At 41.1% G+C, this 16,991-nt stretch overlaps 1 protein-coding gene across 1 annotated transcript in view; it reads right to left on the bottom strand.

Annotated features, from left to right (window-relative positions):
- Positions 1 to 3,372: 3,372 nt before the first annotated feature.
- Positions 3,373 to 16,991, bottom strand: part of LOC122550319 (zinc transporter ZIP12-like) — an 82,379-nt gene continuing 68,760 nt past the window's right edge. Inside the window, exon 12 of the mRNA XM_043691043.1 lies at positions 3,373 to 3,959. Coding sequence (XP_043546978.1) covers positions 3,831 to 3,959 — 129 coding nt within the window. The 3' untranslated portion in view covers positions 3,373 to 3,830. The remainder of the gene's footprint in view (positions 3,960 to 16,991) is intronic.

The raw sequence follows: 16,991 nt of genomic DNA, 5'->3' as shown, positions 1-16,991 counted from the left end.
TCTCAGCCCACTTGGCACACCAGCCTCATTCCTGAAGAAGGGCTCATGCCCGAAACGTCGATTCTCCTGCTCCTCGGATGCTGCCTGACCTGCTGCGCTTTTCCAGCACCACACTTTTCAACTCTGGTCTCCAGCATCTGCAGTCCTCACTTTCCCGTACTTAAGCAGGTGTAACACAGATATTCCAGGAGTGATAGAGCTGGTCAAACCACTTAGTTTTAAACAAAACAGAATTTATTTACAAGATTACCGAATTAGAAACAAACAAGAGAGAACAGAATGCAGCATATCTTAACCTCTCCGAAAATCAAACATCCAAATATCCGCTACAATCCCCATAAACACCCCTTGGCACAAAAGGTAAAAGCAAACCCAGGGTCTTACAGAAGAGAAGCCCGAGAGAGAGGAGGATCAGCCTGGATCTGCTCTTTCGGGGTCCAGCAGCTTTTTCAACTCTCCTGTGCTAAACCCAAACCAAACCAGAGATAGGCCAAGCTGGGAGAACTGGCTACTCCCCTTCTGCCTGAGGCAGTAACTGCTAGCAATGCTCAAATTGGCCCTAAAGCCCTTCAACCTTGACTTTTTTTGGAGTTTATGCCTTTTATGACCTCTCTGAAAAACAAACCAAGGATGACATAACCTTGTTAAAGGAGCAGCATCATCACAGGTGGCCCAAATGAATGAGTAAGTGGCGTAGAAACTATGCCAGTCTAGTGGCCTGCGAGATTATAGCAGTCGAGAGTGTGGAGAGTGAGCAATAAGGAGAGTGAAAGAGCATAGGACATGGTGGGATATCAGTGCAGGAGTAGATATAGAATGTGTACGGGGTAGAAGAGGAAAGGAGTGTGGCATTTACCTTGGAGAAGCAGAGAAGGTCATTGATCTTCCTATAGCATGGCTGGACAAACCTCCAGACTGTTGAGGTGGCACTGACCTGATGGTGACCTTGGACCAGGTCAGTGGCTGCCAGGGCCTGGCAACATTGCCTCCGCTGCCAGTCTTCTAGGAAGAAGCACCCATTCTATGTGCCACCCCATCCACCACACTCTCCATAACGAGGCTGTTGGAGAATCACAGTGCTATCTTCTGTCTGAATCCGAGTAGAGTAGCTGAACAATGTCAGCTCTTATTCAGGTGTACAGTGCCTTTTAAATATGGTGCAGACACCAGGGATGCTGGTCTTTCAGCTACGAGTGGTGACTTGTACTGGGAAGGGCATGTGGTACAACAGGGCTAGAATCAGATGTAGGAGCCTTGTAGTGAGAATCTCTCTAAAAATACAACTCACACTTAGCCAAAAAAGTGTATTATTTAACTCACTGTTGCCACTGAAGAGATAGTAGCTAGATCTGTGTTATATGAATGTTGACAGTAATACTGATGACAAATTAACAGGAAAACTGACTAGCTCCCCCAAGAGGCTGCATTTATATAATTGTGGACGGATCTGTTCCAAAACTTGAGTTAACCTTTTTGGGCCGATTGACTTTTTCAACAGTTTTAATGGGAGGTAACTACCTCTTGCTGATTTCTTTTGACTGGGAGATTGGACAGCTGGGTGGTTATGACTCGAGGCCATTACTTACTTGATTTCTTGCTGGCCCTGGGTGCTGTTCCTGGCAGTGTTGGCCTGGCAGGGAAACAAGTGTGGTGGCTTTAAGTTTGAATAATAGAGTGGACACCAACAATATCACAGACATTTCGAGAGGGGGCCCAGCTGACTTGGGATGGAATCCCTTTCTGTGTATAAGTTAAAATTGCACTTAGCCAAGTAAAGAGGGAAATAGTCATTCGCCTGCTCATGGATTTTGTTCACAAGTACATGATGCACAGATCATCGAGATAAAGAGGGAGAAATATACTCAGCATCAGCCTACATCCTGATTGATGCTACATGCAGACCACTACCTAAAGACGTTACATGCACACTCTTCTGGACAGACTTTTGCAAGAGTGTTAGGTGGTACAACACCATCCAACTGCTTGGAGCGTCTCGTGGTAATGTGGCCAGACCCATCCTTTGCAACATTGGGCGCCGAGAGAGCCTCAGCACTGAATGACACTTGGTGTTTGTGCATTGACAGTCTGTGCACAGTTTGATACAGCTACACAAAAAAGGCACCAATCAGGATGGAGGCTGAGGAGTGGGCCTCAGAGTGAGGAGATCCTTGTTAGATGACTCCTTGACTGTCAAAATGATGTTACAGAATGTATCAGCAGCAGAATTTTTAAACAGGCACCAAGACATAGCTGAGCTGGTGGTGAGAAAAAAAAACCTCATCAGATCTTTTTTGCAAATCCAGAGTCTCACCCTTTCGCGTAGTGACCATGAGGTTGTTATGGTGAGCAAGAGGCCATTAATTACCTCTTTCTGGAATGTGTATTTGCAATGAAGGTCTGGATGGAGGCACAGTGTTTCTTTTCAAGGTTTATCTTCACATGGAGCAGCCCTGTGACACATTACACTCTGCTCAATGAGCCGTTCCCAAGGTCCCACCCAGATATAAAATGACCAGCAATTCAGAAAGAACGTTTTTGGTTTGGCTGAAACTTGCTGTTCTTCCACTGCAAAGAGTTCTGCAGACTGGCACATTCCAGGTCCAGGACTCTGTGCTCAGGGTTCCAATAAAGCTTGGGGCCTTACAACAGAGGAGCATAGGGAAAGGCCACTGATGAAGGCCTTTCAGCTGTAACAACACTAAATGGTTAGAAAATGTGTAAACTTGAAACCTCTTAACATTCCTTGTCAGGCAAACAGTTTATGTGAACATCAATAGTATTAAACTTGCACTGAGATACCTCAGACTGAAATGTGCTGCATGGAAAAATAAAAGTTGAATTCTATTACTTTTCTCCAATATTCAATTTGAAAACTTTCATCCTTGCACCATGGACTTGAGATTATCACTATCAAGGCATCTTACAGTGTGGAATACGCTATATGGAGAAAAGTCGAATTTTATTGCACATTCCATTTGAAATCTTTGCAATGGGTTTTTACAACAGTTTTGGAAAGAAAGCAATATTCCCACCTCAGTTTAACTGACCTTACTTCCTGTTTCTAATTGTTGAAATTTCCACAAGATTTCTAATTAATGTGATGATAAATTCACTGGATGAATTTCTAAGCACTTGCAGTCATCTTGCCTGGTGCCAGCAAATCTCAAAAGTGGCAAATGGCACTGCTTGTAATTTTCTGATGTGCATTGGCAATCAGCAAGGTTCTTCACTGCCAATGCATTTCGGAAAATTAAATCCTGTTTGTTGGTGTAAAGAAGTGTGTTCCTTTTTGTTTCCAAGAGGGTGCAAAAACTCAACTGAGACAAATACACTTGATTGCAATCTAATAGCAAAAGTAAGATTTAAGTTTTAATAACATTTCTTAACATTACATGATTAGTCCAAATCCATTTGGTAACTAATGGAATAGAAGTTGATGTGAACTTGAATTTAAAAATATATTACTGACAGATGTTAAAATGCTACTCTGTTATTTTTGGAAGCAAATTAATTCTTAAAAACATGAAGTAAATTATTTTGTTCAATTATGATTTTTCTCTTGTTCTTACAATGAATTTTGATAATCACATCGACCAAAAGATATTTTCCAGTAAAAATGCTTCAGATTTGTGTGGTTAAAAACATGAATAAACACTGCAAAGTAATATTAAATATTAGTAATGATTTGTACGGTCTTTCTTGATCTGAGCTCCCCAGTGCCTCTAAGAGCAATTTTTATTTTCAAATGTTCAGTGCAATACGTGAAATTGTAGTCAATTTTCTGTGCAGGCAGCTTTCGCGTCTTGCTGGGGATAGGACTGGAATACATTTTATATGGTAAGCTTGTGTTCAAACAGGGCAAGAAGCAGTAGGAAAGACCAACCCAGAAGCAGTCCAATGTTCTGAAAGGTGAACATTAACCAGGGCTTTGTTGTTTTCACATGTGCCATTTCAGGAAGCTGTTATAAAGAGAAAAAAAGATGGGATTAGGCTCTTATTATAAATGGTAAGCTCGGTTAAAAGATGTCTCCCTCATACCATGTATCATTTCTCAGCTAGTGAGATGGAACAGTTAAAGATTAATTGTCATCCAATGGTTTGTCACCATTCTTTGAAAAAATTGTCTGGAATTACTCGGGACAGCACCACACTTGGGGAGGATCTTGCACTCACACCCTTCGTGGGTTTGGTGAAAGCTGTTGGCATTTACAGAGAAGAGTAATGGGTGGGAAGCAGCTCCATCCCATAAAAAGTTTGTGGTGAGTGGTTTGTGGGTAGCTCCTGGGGAGGCAGGAGCTTGAAACCAAAAGAGATGAGGCAGGTTGCTGGCCACTCTGAGAGCTTGGAATACAGGAAGGTATTTTCATGATGATAATCCATTGACATCAAATGCTTAGAAGAAAAAGAAAGTGCAAAGGCCGGAGGAGACTCCCAGTTTCATTGTATGTAGGATGCCTAGAAATAAGGCCCAGTCAATATACAGCCAAAGTAACGGACTAACTATTGCTATCATGCAATATATGACGTTTTGTTATTAAGACAAGTAAGTTCTTGTTGAGAATTACTAGGAGTTCATATTTTCTATCATTACTAAACAGGTCCTTACAGCTGTATCGAAAGGAGAACTAATGGCAGTAATTCAACCTAATTATTAAATGGAAGTAGTTTGTTCTGCAACAATAGACTACAAACTCCTTCCATCACTCATGCAATCAAAATGTTCTGAGGATTTACATGGGATCCAATGATGATCCTTAGCCTCAGGTGATTGTTGTATCAGCAGCACCACTTCCAACCCTGTGGTGCCATTGTGCAATACAGTTGCTGGCCTTTGATTTGCCAGTATGCCAACATTCATGGTTCATTTCTATGTTCATTCCTATCTGGCATAAAAACAAAATGAGAAAGATGGCCTGATCATGGATAACAAATGATATTAGGGATAGTGTATAAGATCTCAGGAGGGGACATACAAACTGGCCAAGAAAAGAACATGCCGACCTGAGGATTAGGAGCAGTTTAAATTTTAGCAAAGGAAGACAAAGAAAAAATAGAGCATGAGAGTAAGCTTCCAGGGAACACACAAACTGATTGTAAAAGGTTCTATAAATAGGTGAGAATAAGATTAGTGGTTCGAATCCAGCCTCGGGCTGTGTGGAGTTTGCATATTCTCCCCGTGTCTCTGTGTTTCCTCCGGGTGCTCCAGTTTTCTCCCACAGTTCAAAAAGATGTGGAGATCAGGTCAATTGGCCATGCTAAATTGCCCATAGTTTTTGGTGCATTAGTTAAAGGGAAATGGGTCTGGGTGGGTTGCTTTTTGGACTTGTTGGGCCGAAGGGCCTATTTCCGTACTGTAGGGAATGGAATCTAATCTAATGTAGTCTAACTATAGGTCCCGTGCATTTAGAAACAGGGTAAGTAATAATGGGGAACTGAGAGATGGTAGACTAATTAAATAAATCCTTCACAAAGGAAGACAAAAATAACATTCTAGAAGTATTGGGGAGCACATCGTCTAGTGAGAAGGAGGAACTGAAAGAAATTAGTATTAGTTAAGAAATGGAGTTGAGAAAATTGATGGAATTAAAGGCCGATAAATCTACATACCAGAGTCTTTAAGGAAATGGACCTAGGGATACTGGATGCATTTGTGGTCATGAATCCATGTAAGATTCTGTAAATCCCTTTTTTAGAAATATAATCAATCTGAATATTGGGGCACAGACATCCTCACACATGGCACCTCACACCTTCAATGCATTATGTGAGCTGACCTGACACCTATTGTTAAAGTTCACTTGAGAATGTAACTTTAAAAAAATTGTTCTGAGGATTTACATATGAAAGAACTGATACCAACATGGTCATTCTAAAAAATGAGATACTTAACAAACAATCAGTTACATGACACTGTGGGCTTTTGCTATAAATTCTGTGTCTTACAATCTTATGCTCCACAACCACTTGATGAAGGAACAGCGCTCCGAAAGCTAGTGCTTCCAAATAAACCTGTTGGACTATAACTTGGTATTGTGTGATTTAACTTTGTACCCCCCAGTCCAACAGTGGCATCTCCAAATCATTATAAAGGATATAATAGTAAAGCATTTGGAAAACAGTGGCAGGACTGGACACAGAGTCCAATCTGTAAATTGGAATCCTGCCTATCAAGTCCACTGGAATTTTTTCAGGATGTACCGAATAAAGTTGATCAGGGGTGCAGCACATTTACCTGAACATTCAGAAGGCTTTTAATAACATCCCAATTAAGAGATTAATATGGAAAAATCAAACACATGGTATAGGGGGTAGTGTATGGACTTGGATAGTCAACTGGTTGGCAAAGAGAAAAAAAAAGAGTAGGAACAAGTAAGTCTTTATCGGAGTGGCAGGCAGTGATTAGCGGGATATCATGGGGATCAGTGCTTGGACCACAGGTATATATTAATGATTTAGGAGTGGGTATTTAATTTAATACCTCAGGTTTGCAGGTGACACAAAGCTGAGTGGAAGGCTAAACTGTTGGGAGGATGCAGGAATGCTTCAGTGTGAGATGAACAAGTTAGGTGAGTGGGCTAATGCAATACAATGTGGATAAATTTAAGGTTGTCCGTGTCGGTAGCGAAAGCAGGAAGGCAGATTATTATCTGAATGGTGACAGATTGGGAGAGGAGGAAATGCAATGAAACCTGGATGTTGCTTGTACATCAGTCACTGAAAGTGAACATGTAGAGATGCAGCAGGCCAAATGGTCTTCATAATGAAAGGCTTCGCAGACAGGAGCAGGAATATCTTGCTACAATTTTACAGAGCATTAGTGAGACCACACTTGGAGTATTGCGTGTAGTTTTGGTCTCCTTATCTGAAGGAGGATGTTCTGGCTATGGAGGGAGTGCAATAAAGATTTACCAGATTGATTCCTGGGTTTGCAAGGCTGAAATATGACTGAATTGGTTAGGATGAATTTACTGGAGTTTAGAGGAATGTGGGGGATCTCACAAAAAACTATAAAATATGAAGAGACTGGGTAAATTCAGGATGGATGTTCCCAATGACTGGGGAGACCAGAACCAGGGATCTGAATTTAAGGATGTGGGTAGCACATTTAGGGTGGTGACGAGGAGACATTTCTTCACTCAGAGTGATGAGCCTCTGGAATCCTCTCCCACAGAAAATAGTTGATACCAAAACATTGAATTTTTCCAAAAAGAAGTTAGGTATAATTAGAGTCACAGAGATATACAGCACAGAAAGAGACACTTGGGTCCAACTTTTCCATGCCGACCAGTTATCCCAACCCAATCTAGTCCCACCTGCCAGAACCTGGCCCATATCCCTCCAAACCCTTCCTATTCATATACCCATCCAGTTGCCTTTTAAATGTTGCAACTGTACTAGCCTCCACCACTTTCTCTGGCAGCTCGTTTTATATAGGTACCACCCTCTGCATGAGAAAGTTGCCCCTTGGGTTTCTTGTATATCCTTCCCCTCTCACCCTAAACTTATGCCCTCTAGTTCTGGACTCCCCCATGCCTGGGAAAAGACTTTGTCTATTTATCCTATTCAATGCCCCTCATGATTTTATAAACCTCTACAAGGTCACCCCTCAGCCTCTGGCACTCCAGGGAAAACAGCCCCAGCCTATTCAACCTCTCCTTGTATCTCAAATCCTCCAGTCCTGGCAACATCCTTGTAAATCTTTTCTGAACCCTTTCAAGTTTCACAACATCTACCTGTGACTCCACTTTCAAGGAGCTATGAACCTGCACTCCAGGGTCTCTTTGTTCAGCAACATTCCCTAGGATCTTACCATTAAGTGCGTAAGACCTGCTATGATTTGCTTTCCTAAAATGCAGCACCTTGCATTTATCTAAATTAAACTCCATTTGCCACTTCTCAGCCCATTGGCCCATCTGATCAAGAGCTTAAAAACGTATTGCTGGAAAAGCGCAGCAGGTCAGGCAGCATCAAAAGAACAGGAGAATCGACATTTCGGGCATAAGCCAGCAACACATTTTTAACTTCTGATCTCCAGCATCTGCAGTCCTCACTTTCTCCCATCTGATCAAGATCCCATTATAGTCTGAAGTAACCTTCTTCATTGTCCACTACACTTCCAATTTTAGTGTCATCTGCAAACTTACTAGCTATACCTCTTATGGTTACATTCAAATCATTTATGTAAATAACAAAAAGTAGAGGACCCAGCACCAATCCTTGTGGCACTCCAGTGGTCACCAGCCTCCAGTCTGAACAACAACCCTCCACCACCACCCTCTGTCTTCTACCTTTGAGGCAGTAGTGTATCCAAATGGCTAGTTCCCCCTGTATTCCATCTAACCTTGCTAACCAGTCTCCCATGGGGATCCTTATCAAATGCCTTACTGAAGTCCATATAGATCACGTCCACCGTTCTGCCCTCATCAATCTTCTTTGTTACTTCTTCAAAAAACTCAGTCAAGTTTGTGAGACATGATTTCCCATGCACAAAGCCATGTTGACTATCTCTAATCAGTCCTTGCCTTTCCAAATACATGTACATCCTGTCCCTCAGGATTCCCTCCAACAACTTGCCCACCACCGAAGTCAGACTCACTGGTCTATAGTTCCCTGGCTTGTCCTTACCGCCCTTCTTAAATAGTGGCACCACGTAGGCCAACCTCCAGTCTTCCGGCACCTCACCTGTGACTCTCGATGATCTAAATATCTCAACAAGAGGCCCAGCAATCACTTCCCTAGCTTCCCACAGAGTTCTAGAGTACACCTGATCAGGTCCTGGGGATTTATCCATTTTTCTTAGATTAGATTTGATTAGATTCTCTACAATGTGGAAGCAGGCCCTTCGGCCCAACAAGTCCACACCGACTCTCCGAAGAGTAACGCACCTAGACTCATTTCCCTCTGACTAATGTACCTAATACTATGGGCAATTTAACAATTCACCTAACCTGCACATCTTTGGACTGTGGGAGGAAACCGGAGCACCCGGAGGAAACCCACGCAGACACAGGGAGAATATGCAAACTCCACACAGACAGTCACCCCGAGGCTGGAATTGAATCTGGGACCTTGGCGCTGTGAGGCAGCAGTGCTAACCACTGTGCCACCGTGTCATCCCAATTCTAATTCTAATTCTTAAATCTAAAGGGATCAAAGGGTAAGGTGAGAAAGTGGGAACTGAGCGTTGGGTTGGATGATCAGCCAAAGTCATATTGAATAGTAAAGCAGGTTTGAAGGGCTGAGTGGCTGCTATTTGCTATGTTTGTGTGTATCTATACCAATGCCAGCATATCCAGCAGGCAAGAGATCTTCCTCAGGATTTTGATCCTAGGCACTTTCCTGTCATTGACCTGTCGAGTGCTGGAACATGGGCCTTCCCTAAAGGTAATCTGGAGTTCTTAGCAGTTCTTCAGCCTCCACAAATGCCACTGTTGTTTCCACCCTTGTCACTTACATACAACAATACATTCTAGCTTGTCTAATGCAAAAAACATTTGGCTCCAAACTGATGAGTTTGGGAAAAGCAAAAGTGAGCATTTTCAGTTGTGTGGTGGCAAGAATGTAGGGGTGACTCTAGATTTTAAAAAAATTCTAATGAAATGTTAAGAATTTAATTACACGTATTCTTTATATATGATGATTGCATATCACAACGTAACAGCTCACAGTAACAAAATGTTTCTTAAAAAGTTACAGCGCAAATTTTTTCTTAATTAATTGTCAAGTTTTGTCCCTCAACATTATGATGATTATTTGGGGACATGGGCTGCAGTCCTGGAAGGTCTTCATGACAATATTACCATAACTAAGGGATATCATTAGGTGGTGCTAATATTGTATTCCCCTTCTGTGTTATTAGGAACTGATAAGGACCTAATTGGAAGTAAGCATAACATTGCAACTCTGCTGAAAGAATTGAGTTTTTCTTATGTTTTGTCCAAACTTACTCACAAACTGCTAACCCTGTCCCTATGGTGGCCCTCATGTCTGATGCTAACCCAATTTTCCTGCTTGCCAAAGCTCGAAGTTCTTACTATCACTTGGGTATCTCAGGTACACTGGCAACTCTGGCACTAGTGCCATATTAAAAAGGCTGATATACAAGTGGTTGAGCATTGACATTCTGGAGTGGCCTTGCATGGTGTCTGATATCTTTCCCAGTGAGCTCTGACAATGTGGAAATGGTGCTTTAACCCTCCCACAGGAACATGTTCAGAGGTGCTCGTGAATGGGTGGTGCAGACGATGGCTGACTATTTCCCCAGGAACAACAGAGGAGGCCACGACATGAGACCCTGCCAGCCTGGTCTGAGGACATTACCTGAGTCAGTGCTGCCTGCACAGCCTGGAGGAATACAGAGCAGTGCAAGAAGAAGATCAATAAGCTTCTCTGCTTCTCAAGCCTCTGCTGTCTCCTATCTCACACTCACACTCTCTTCAACAGCACACACCTCCCACCAAGGCTTATGCTCTACCATTCTCACTGTTACATGTAATATCCTTCCTCATCCCTCCTTATCCAATCAGTTCCACCAGCAAAACCAATACTGCCTTGTTTCTACATTACCTACTCAGCCATTCCGGATAACTTTATCACCAGCACCAGTTATAGCAGCAGTGCCTCCACTTCCATCAGACTCAATTCCTCACCATGTCTCATTACAAATCTAAACAGTCTATAATAGGGCAGAAAGAGCGAGAAAGAGGATTCTGGCATTTGCACATCGGGATGAGGTGTTGAGATATGCTTGTCCTACCAAATGAGTAAGTACCATTCCCTATTCCAGTTAAACTCTCATGTTAACCCTGTTATCAATGTTATTCATGGTACACAACTTCAAAGTCATGGCCACCATGTCTTTTGTGCATCGCATGTACCAAAGCTGGAGTCCACCCTGTTGTCAGGGAAGTGGCCCACTCCACAAGAGGATTCCCCCAGGATCCCTGAGGAGGAGAGTTCAGCAGTTCCTTAGGAAGCCAACAAAGCTGCACCCCAAACCCCAACTCAAGTTCCAATACATCAATAGGAACCTGAGCTAGAATTGGGAACTCCAGCAGGTAAGCACATCATGGGGAAGTCTCCACAGATGGCTGAGCAAGAAACACTCCAGGTTGCTGGCATTTGGAATAGGCACATGCTCAGCCCCTGGCAGAAAAGGATTCTGTGCTGTCTGCAATCAGGGACTTCATTTCCATGCACAAGGAGACAGAGAGGCGCTAGGTGATAGGGTTATGTTAGGTGGAATACAGTAGCCCTCAGTGCAGAGGCTGCAGAATTGCAGCAACATTATAGGGACTCATTACTTTCAGATCATTTGGGGTGTGTCACTTCAGAGATAATGTTTTGGTCTATGTGTTAGTCAGAATCTGTTACAACATCATATTGACAGAATTACAGAAAATATTCTTGGATGTATATATATGCTGCTGATAATGTGGTGATGTGCAAAACTAAAGAAGAGCACAACTGAAGTCTACATTGACTCATGACTACTGTTCATTATGAAGAACTCATCAGCAACAACAGAAAGTGCCAGGTGAATGTAAGTCAGATCAATGTTTTCAACTCTATCTATTCATGTTATGCCTATACACCAAGACAAGGACAACTTGCAGAGATGTTTTGGATCTTTTTTAACTTCCCAGCACCATTCATACCAAACCTCTCTGAAAAAGCTTAAGTGAATTGTTAAGGAAAGACATACCATATGTAAGGCAGGAGGATCATCAATACATGTTCAATCACTCAGATAAGCACAGCAGCGGAACCTTGCTTCATATAGTGTTGAACACCTAGAGCATGCATCATATAAAAATGACAAACCAATTGCATAAGTCTATCACAAATGCAATCCAATTACTCTACCACTTCCCTAGTATTTGATAACACAAAAGTCACTTTTATTTTTGTGTGCCATAATTATATCTTGCAAAAAGAGAGTATAGTGTTTTTGCTTTAAGACCTATGATGTTCTCAGAGGTGGGTATGTAGCTGTTCAAGAAGGCAACTCATCATTTCCTTAAGTGCTGTTAGGTAGACAATAAATGCTGGAATAGTCTGCAACACCCATGTCATGTGAATGTATTTACAAATATGCTGATGAGCTGAGGACCAGGCTGAAACCATGTGCTAATTAGTGTAGCCTAGCAAAAGCAAGCCAGAAGCATATTTGTTACTTGTACTCAGCTGTAACTAAAAGGTATAGTCTGAGCCGTTAGATGATTATTTTCAAATAAACTGAATTCATGTTTTTAATCTTATATTCAGAAATAATGTAACCAAATGACAGATTGCTTGTGATCTTTTTTAAAGCTTTGAATACAAACTTATTCTCCTTCATAAATAATACACCAAAGAGTGGAGGTCATTTTAAAATTTGAAGTCAAGATATTTCAAAGTGAAATATGTTTTCAATATGTCCATTTTGTCAAAAATAGAATGTGATTTCTGAACTCTTCCATCATTCTACCATTTGCTATCCTGGATATAATTTGCAAATCAGCACAGCTTTTATAATGCTAGCTTCACTCTTTCTCAGTGAAGATTATATTGTCAAAGTGAGACAGCTGCAGCCTTCACATTTAGTGGGGAGCTGTATCTAATTTTTCAACCAACAACCAAGGTTACTGCAGACTTTAGTTGTCCAGAAGCCTAATCAAATTGAATTTGGCCACTTTATGAAAAATAAGCTTTAGTTTGCTCCATCCAATTTGGCACTAGTGTTTCCACTATATACTTGCACTGCTCAACATTTGTGTAATTGGAAAATGTGTTTATTAGGGCATATTGCAGGGTAATATTACTGATGTGATGCAGTTAGTTATGTATATAATTTTTAATTGGCATATTGTACAATCTGAGTGACATGAATACAAGACTAGAACTTAAATGTAACAAATTATTGTAAGTGACATCAAGTCATAGAGATATACAGCATAGAAACAGACCCTTCAGTCCAACTCATTTATGCCAACCAGATCTCCTAAATTGATCCAGTTCCATTTGCCAATATTTGGCTCACATTGTCCTAAACTCTTCCTATTTATGTACCCTTCTAGACACCTTTTAAATGTTGTCATTGTACCAGTCTCCACCACTTCCACTGGCAGCTCATTCAATACGCACACTACCCTTTGCATGAAAGGTTGTCCCTCAGGCCCCTTTTAAATCTTGCCACCCTCACCTTAAACCTATGTCCTCTAGTTTTGGATTTGCCTACTGTGGAAAAAAGACTTAGGCTTTTCATCCTATCCATGCCCCCTAATGACTTTATAAACATCCAGAAGGTCACCCCTCAGCCTCCGACGCTTCAGGGAAAATAGCCCCAGTCTATTCAGCCTTTCCCTATCGCTCAATCCCTACAATTCCGGCAACATCCTTGTAAATCTTTTCTGAACTCTTTCATGTTGAACAACATCCTTCCAATAGGAGGGAGACCAGAACTGAACACAATATTCCAAAAGTGGCCTCAACAATGCCCTGTACAGCCATAACATGACATCCAGCTCCTACACTCTATGCACTGACTAATGAAAGCAAGCATGCCAAATGCTTATTGGGATACACATCATACTGAAATACCAGACACAAACCTCCATCTTGTGTTTTACTTTGAAAGTGCTGCTGAGGCAAAATGTTCATGTGGAGAAGTTGCATTCTCCACTTTTACCATTCAGTGGAACATTATGCAGGTAAATTAGCTAGCTGTGATAAAGCGTTAGTGGAAATTCTCAGTTCAATTTTTTTCCCATTTTTATTCAAAGACTTCTTTTCATCATGGTTATTTTATAAACAGTTTTACCTGAAAAATGCCTTTGAAACAGATTATCAGATTATCTTAATTACCCAGGTACAGTCCATAAAATTCAATAGGGATTCTTGTGGCTAATAATGTATCAAAATATTATTTTAGATTATAAAAATTACTGTTACTGAAATACTGTACCAATATTTGTAAGATTAAGCGTACTTTCTTGTGAACATAATAAGTATATCAATCTAAATATTTTAAGATGTAAGTTTGATTTAAGACTTTCAGATCAATTGCCTAGCAATATAACTACACTATAAATGACTTTTTGTGCGATGATTTGCAGCAAGGAATTTTTGCTGGATTAAACCTGGAATAATAAAACTGACCTTGTTTTATTGTCTTGAAATTCCATTTCCCATTTAAAGTGGCTATTAGTTTAATGAGGGTCACAAAATGTGACAATGTACATTTGAATTTATTTCATGTTGGAGTTTAATTTGGATAAATGCAAGGTATTGCATTTTGGTAAAACAAACAAGGGCGGGACTTATACAATTAAAGATAGAGCGTTGTGTAGTTTGCATCACGTATAGATAAGGTGGTTATGAAAGCATTTAGCATGCTTGGCTTCATTGCTCAGACCTTTGAGTATCAGAGTTCGGATGTTATATTGAGGTTGTACAGGATATTGATGAGGCCTGTTCTGAAGTACTGTATCCAGTTCTGGTCACCCCGTTGTAGGAATGGTAGTATTAAGCTGGAAAGGGTTCAGAAGAGATTTACCAGGATGTTACTGGGAATGAGGATTTGAGTTATGAGGAGAGGTTGGATTGACTGGGACTTCTTTCACTGGAGCATAGGAGGTTGAGGAGTGACCTTATAGAGGCTTATAAAATCAGGATGGGATAGATAAGGTGAATAGCAAGACTTTTCCCTTGAAATTCCTTACATTTCAAAACTAGGCCATATTTTTTAAAGTGAGAGGAGAAAGATTTAAATCTTAAAGTCATGAGAGGCAATGTTTTTAGACAGAGAGTGGTTCGTGTGTGGATTGAACTTCCAGAGAAAGTGATGGATGCAGGTACAGTTGCAATGTTTAAAAGACATCTGGATAAGTACATGAATAAGAAATGTTTGGAAGGCCAAGCGCAAGCAGGTGAGACTAGCTTAGTTAGGGATTATATTCAGCATAGTTGGACTGAAGAGTCTGTTTCCCTGCTGTATCACTCTATGTTCGAATTCCATTTTTACTTTGATTAAAAGCAATTATTGCCACTTCAAGTTAATAGCCAAACGTAAAAGATTGCAATTGAGAAATTTGGCTCAATCATTCTATTTTGTGGGCCTCAAATGAGCATTTAGTCCTTCAAAATGCCATTGGCACCTTGCACGAGTACTTATGGGTGATATCATGGCAGATGCTTTGCTGATGTAAGGGTTAGCATATGTACAACAGATGGCCACAGACCAGGCAGAACATTCATCAGTCAGCATGCAACGTTAGTTTGAAGCCAGTTTCAACATTTTTGAGCTCAGTCGTTCATCCAGTGCCTTCCCTAAGCCATACACACCCATATACTTTACAAAAGGATCATCATCTGCATTCAGGTTAGTTCCTGGTTGATTTCATTTGTCTGTAACTTTGACTGTAAAGGTGTTTTGGTGCTTTGTTACAGTTGTTTCAAGTTGCGCTAATCTATAGAGAGTGTTGTGGCGGTTGATGATTTCAAGACTTCAGTTGTTCCCAAATGAGGCAGCACTCATAGCTACTTCTCTTTGGCTTGAATAGAGGTCACAGAGAACAGGACAAACTGTAAACATTAGGGAAGAAGAATGGCATATCCACTCGGGGTATTCAGAGAGCTATTCTACTGTGTGAACCTCAGTCAGGAACAACCTGTGAGATGTTTGCTTTTCAGTAAAGATGTCGCCTCTGAAGTCTACCTTCTCCTGACAAAACATTGACCTCAGAGAGAGAGACAGGAATCACTTTGTAGTCGTGAAGGTGCCTATTGCAATGATTTTTAAAATGCATCTCGCTGTTTTCAGGCTGGAGCTAATGAAGGGCTTTTGCCCGAAACGTCGATTTCGAAGCTCCTTGGATGCTGCCTGAACTGCTGTGCTCTTCCAGCACCACTAATCCAGAATCACATAATTTACCATCCACTGATATATTAGGAGAGGTCACTGAGACGTATTCAATGAAAGCTCATTTTATTCTCTCTTGTTGGTGACCAGCTGACAGAGTGAGCATACTGCTTCACTAGGACTGTAGGATCCCACTTGGTACAGGATGCCATTGAATGCGGACATTGGGCAGATTTAACACAGGCCTTCAATACAGGACACATGGTGGAAGAGACCATGCAATCGCGTAGGAGAGATGAGTCAGAATCCTCGTGATGGAAACTGATGGCCCAGTGAAACAGCTGGTAAAAACAGCAAAGCAACATATTCACATCAGCATAATGGGAAGCCAATTAAAATTGTGAAGAAGACAGTTAAGACATATTTGAATGCTGTTGAATGCAGCTCAACAGATCTTTTGGGACTAAGTGAGGAGTGATCACATGGAACTTGGATCTGTAGAGCTGTAGGTAAGATGTCCTCTCTTTTCATCCTGGTACATGGTTATGTTGAACAAGGTCTGCTGCTGTTTACCCAGAATTGTACATTTCACATGTACAAAGGGGCAATTGTCACCAGACGTTGTGATACATTGCAGTTTTTATTGTGATGTCTTGTCTGACAAGAATAGCAAAGGCGCTACTGCCAATTATGTGCAACTTGATTCTGGCCTGAAATAAAAAAAAAGAACTGGAGAGAAAATATATCATTCATGGATAAATGGAATAGCAGCAACATGGAGACAAAGATGACTGAGTGACAGGAAACAAATTGGTTAACAGCTGGATGATCTTTTGGGCTGGAAGAAGGTTTGTAGTGGAGGTGCCAGGGATTGGTATTGGAACCCCTGCTTTTCTAGATTTATATTCATGATCTGGAACTTGATGCACAGAGGGAATTTTCAAAGTTTGTAGATGATATAAAACTTGGAAGCAGTAGAAGTTGTGACTAACGCTCATTTAAGAACTGGTGGAGATACAATAGGCCAAATGACCTCCTTATATGTTTAACTGGAAAGAAAAAAAGCAAGCCTATAAAGGTGACACTGGAAAGAGTGACTTGTATGAATCAATGGCTGACATCTTTCCAGCTGTCACTTTTATAGGCTTGC

The sequence above is a fragment of the Chiloscyllium plagiosum genome, chromosome 5 (assembly GCF_004010195.1).
Source record: "Chiloscyllium plagiosum isolate BGI_BamShark_2017 chromosome 5, ASM401019v2, whole genome shotgun sequence".
Taxonomy (NCBI): Eukaryota; Metazoa; Chordata; class Chondrichthyes; order Orectolobiformes; family Hemiscylliidae; genus Chiloscyllium; species Chiloscyllium plagiosum.
This window is presented reverse-complemented; position numbering and strand designations above follow the sequence as displayed.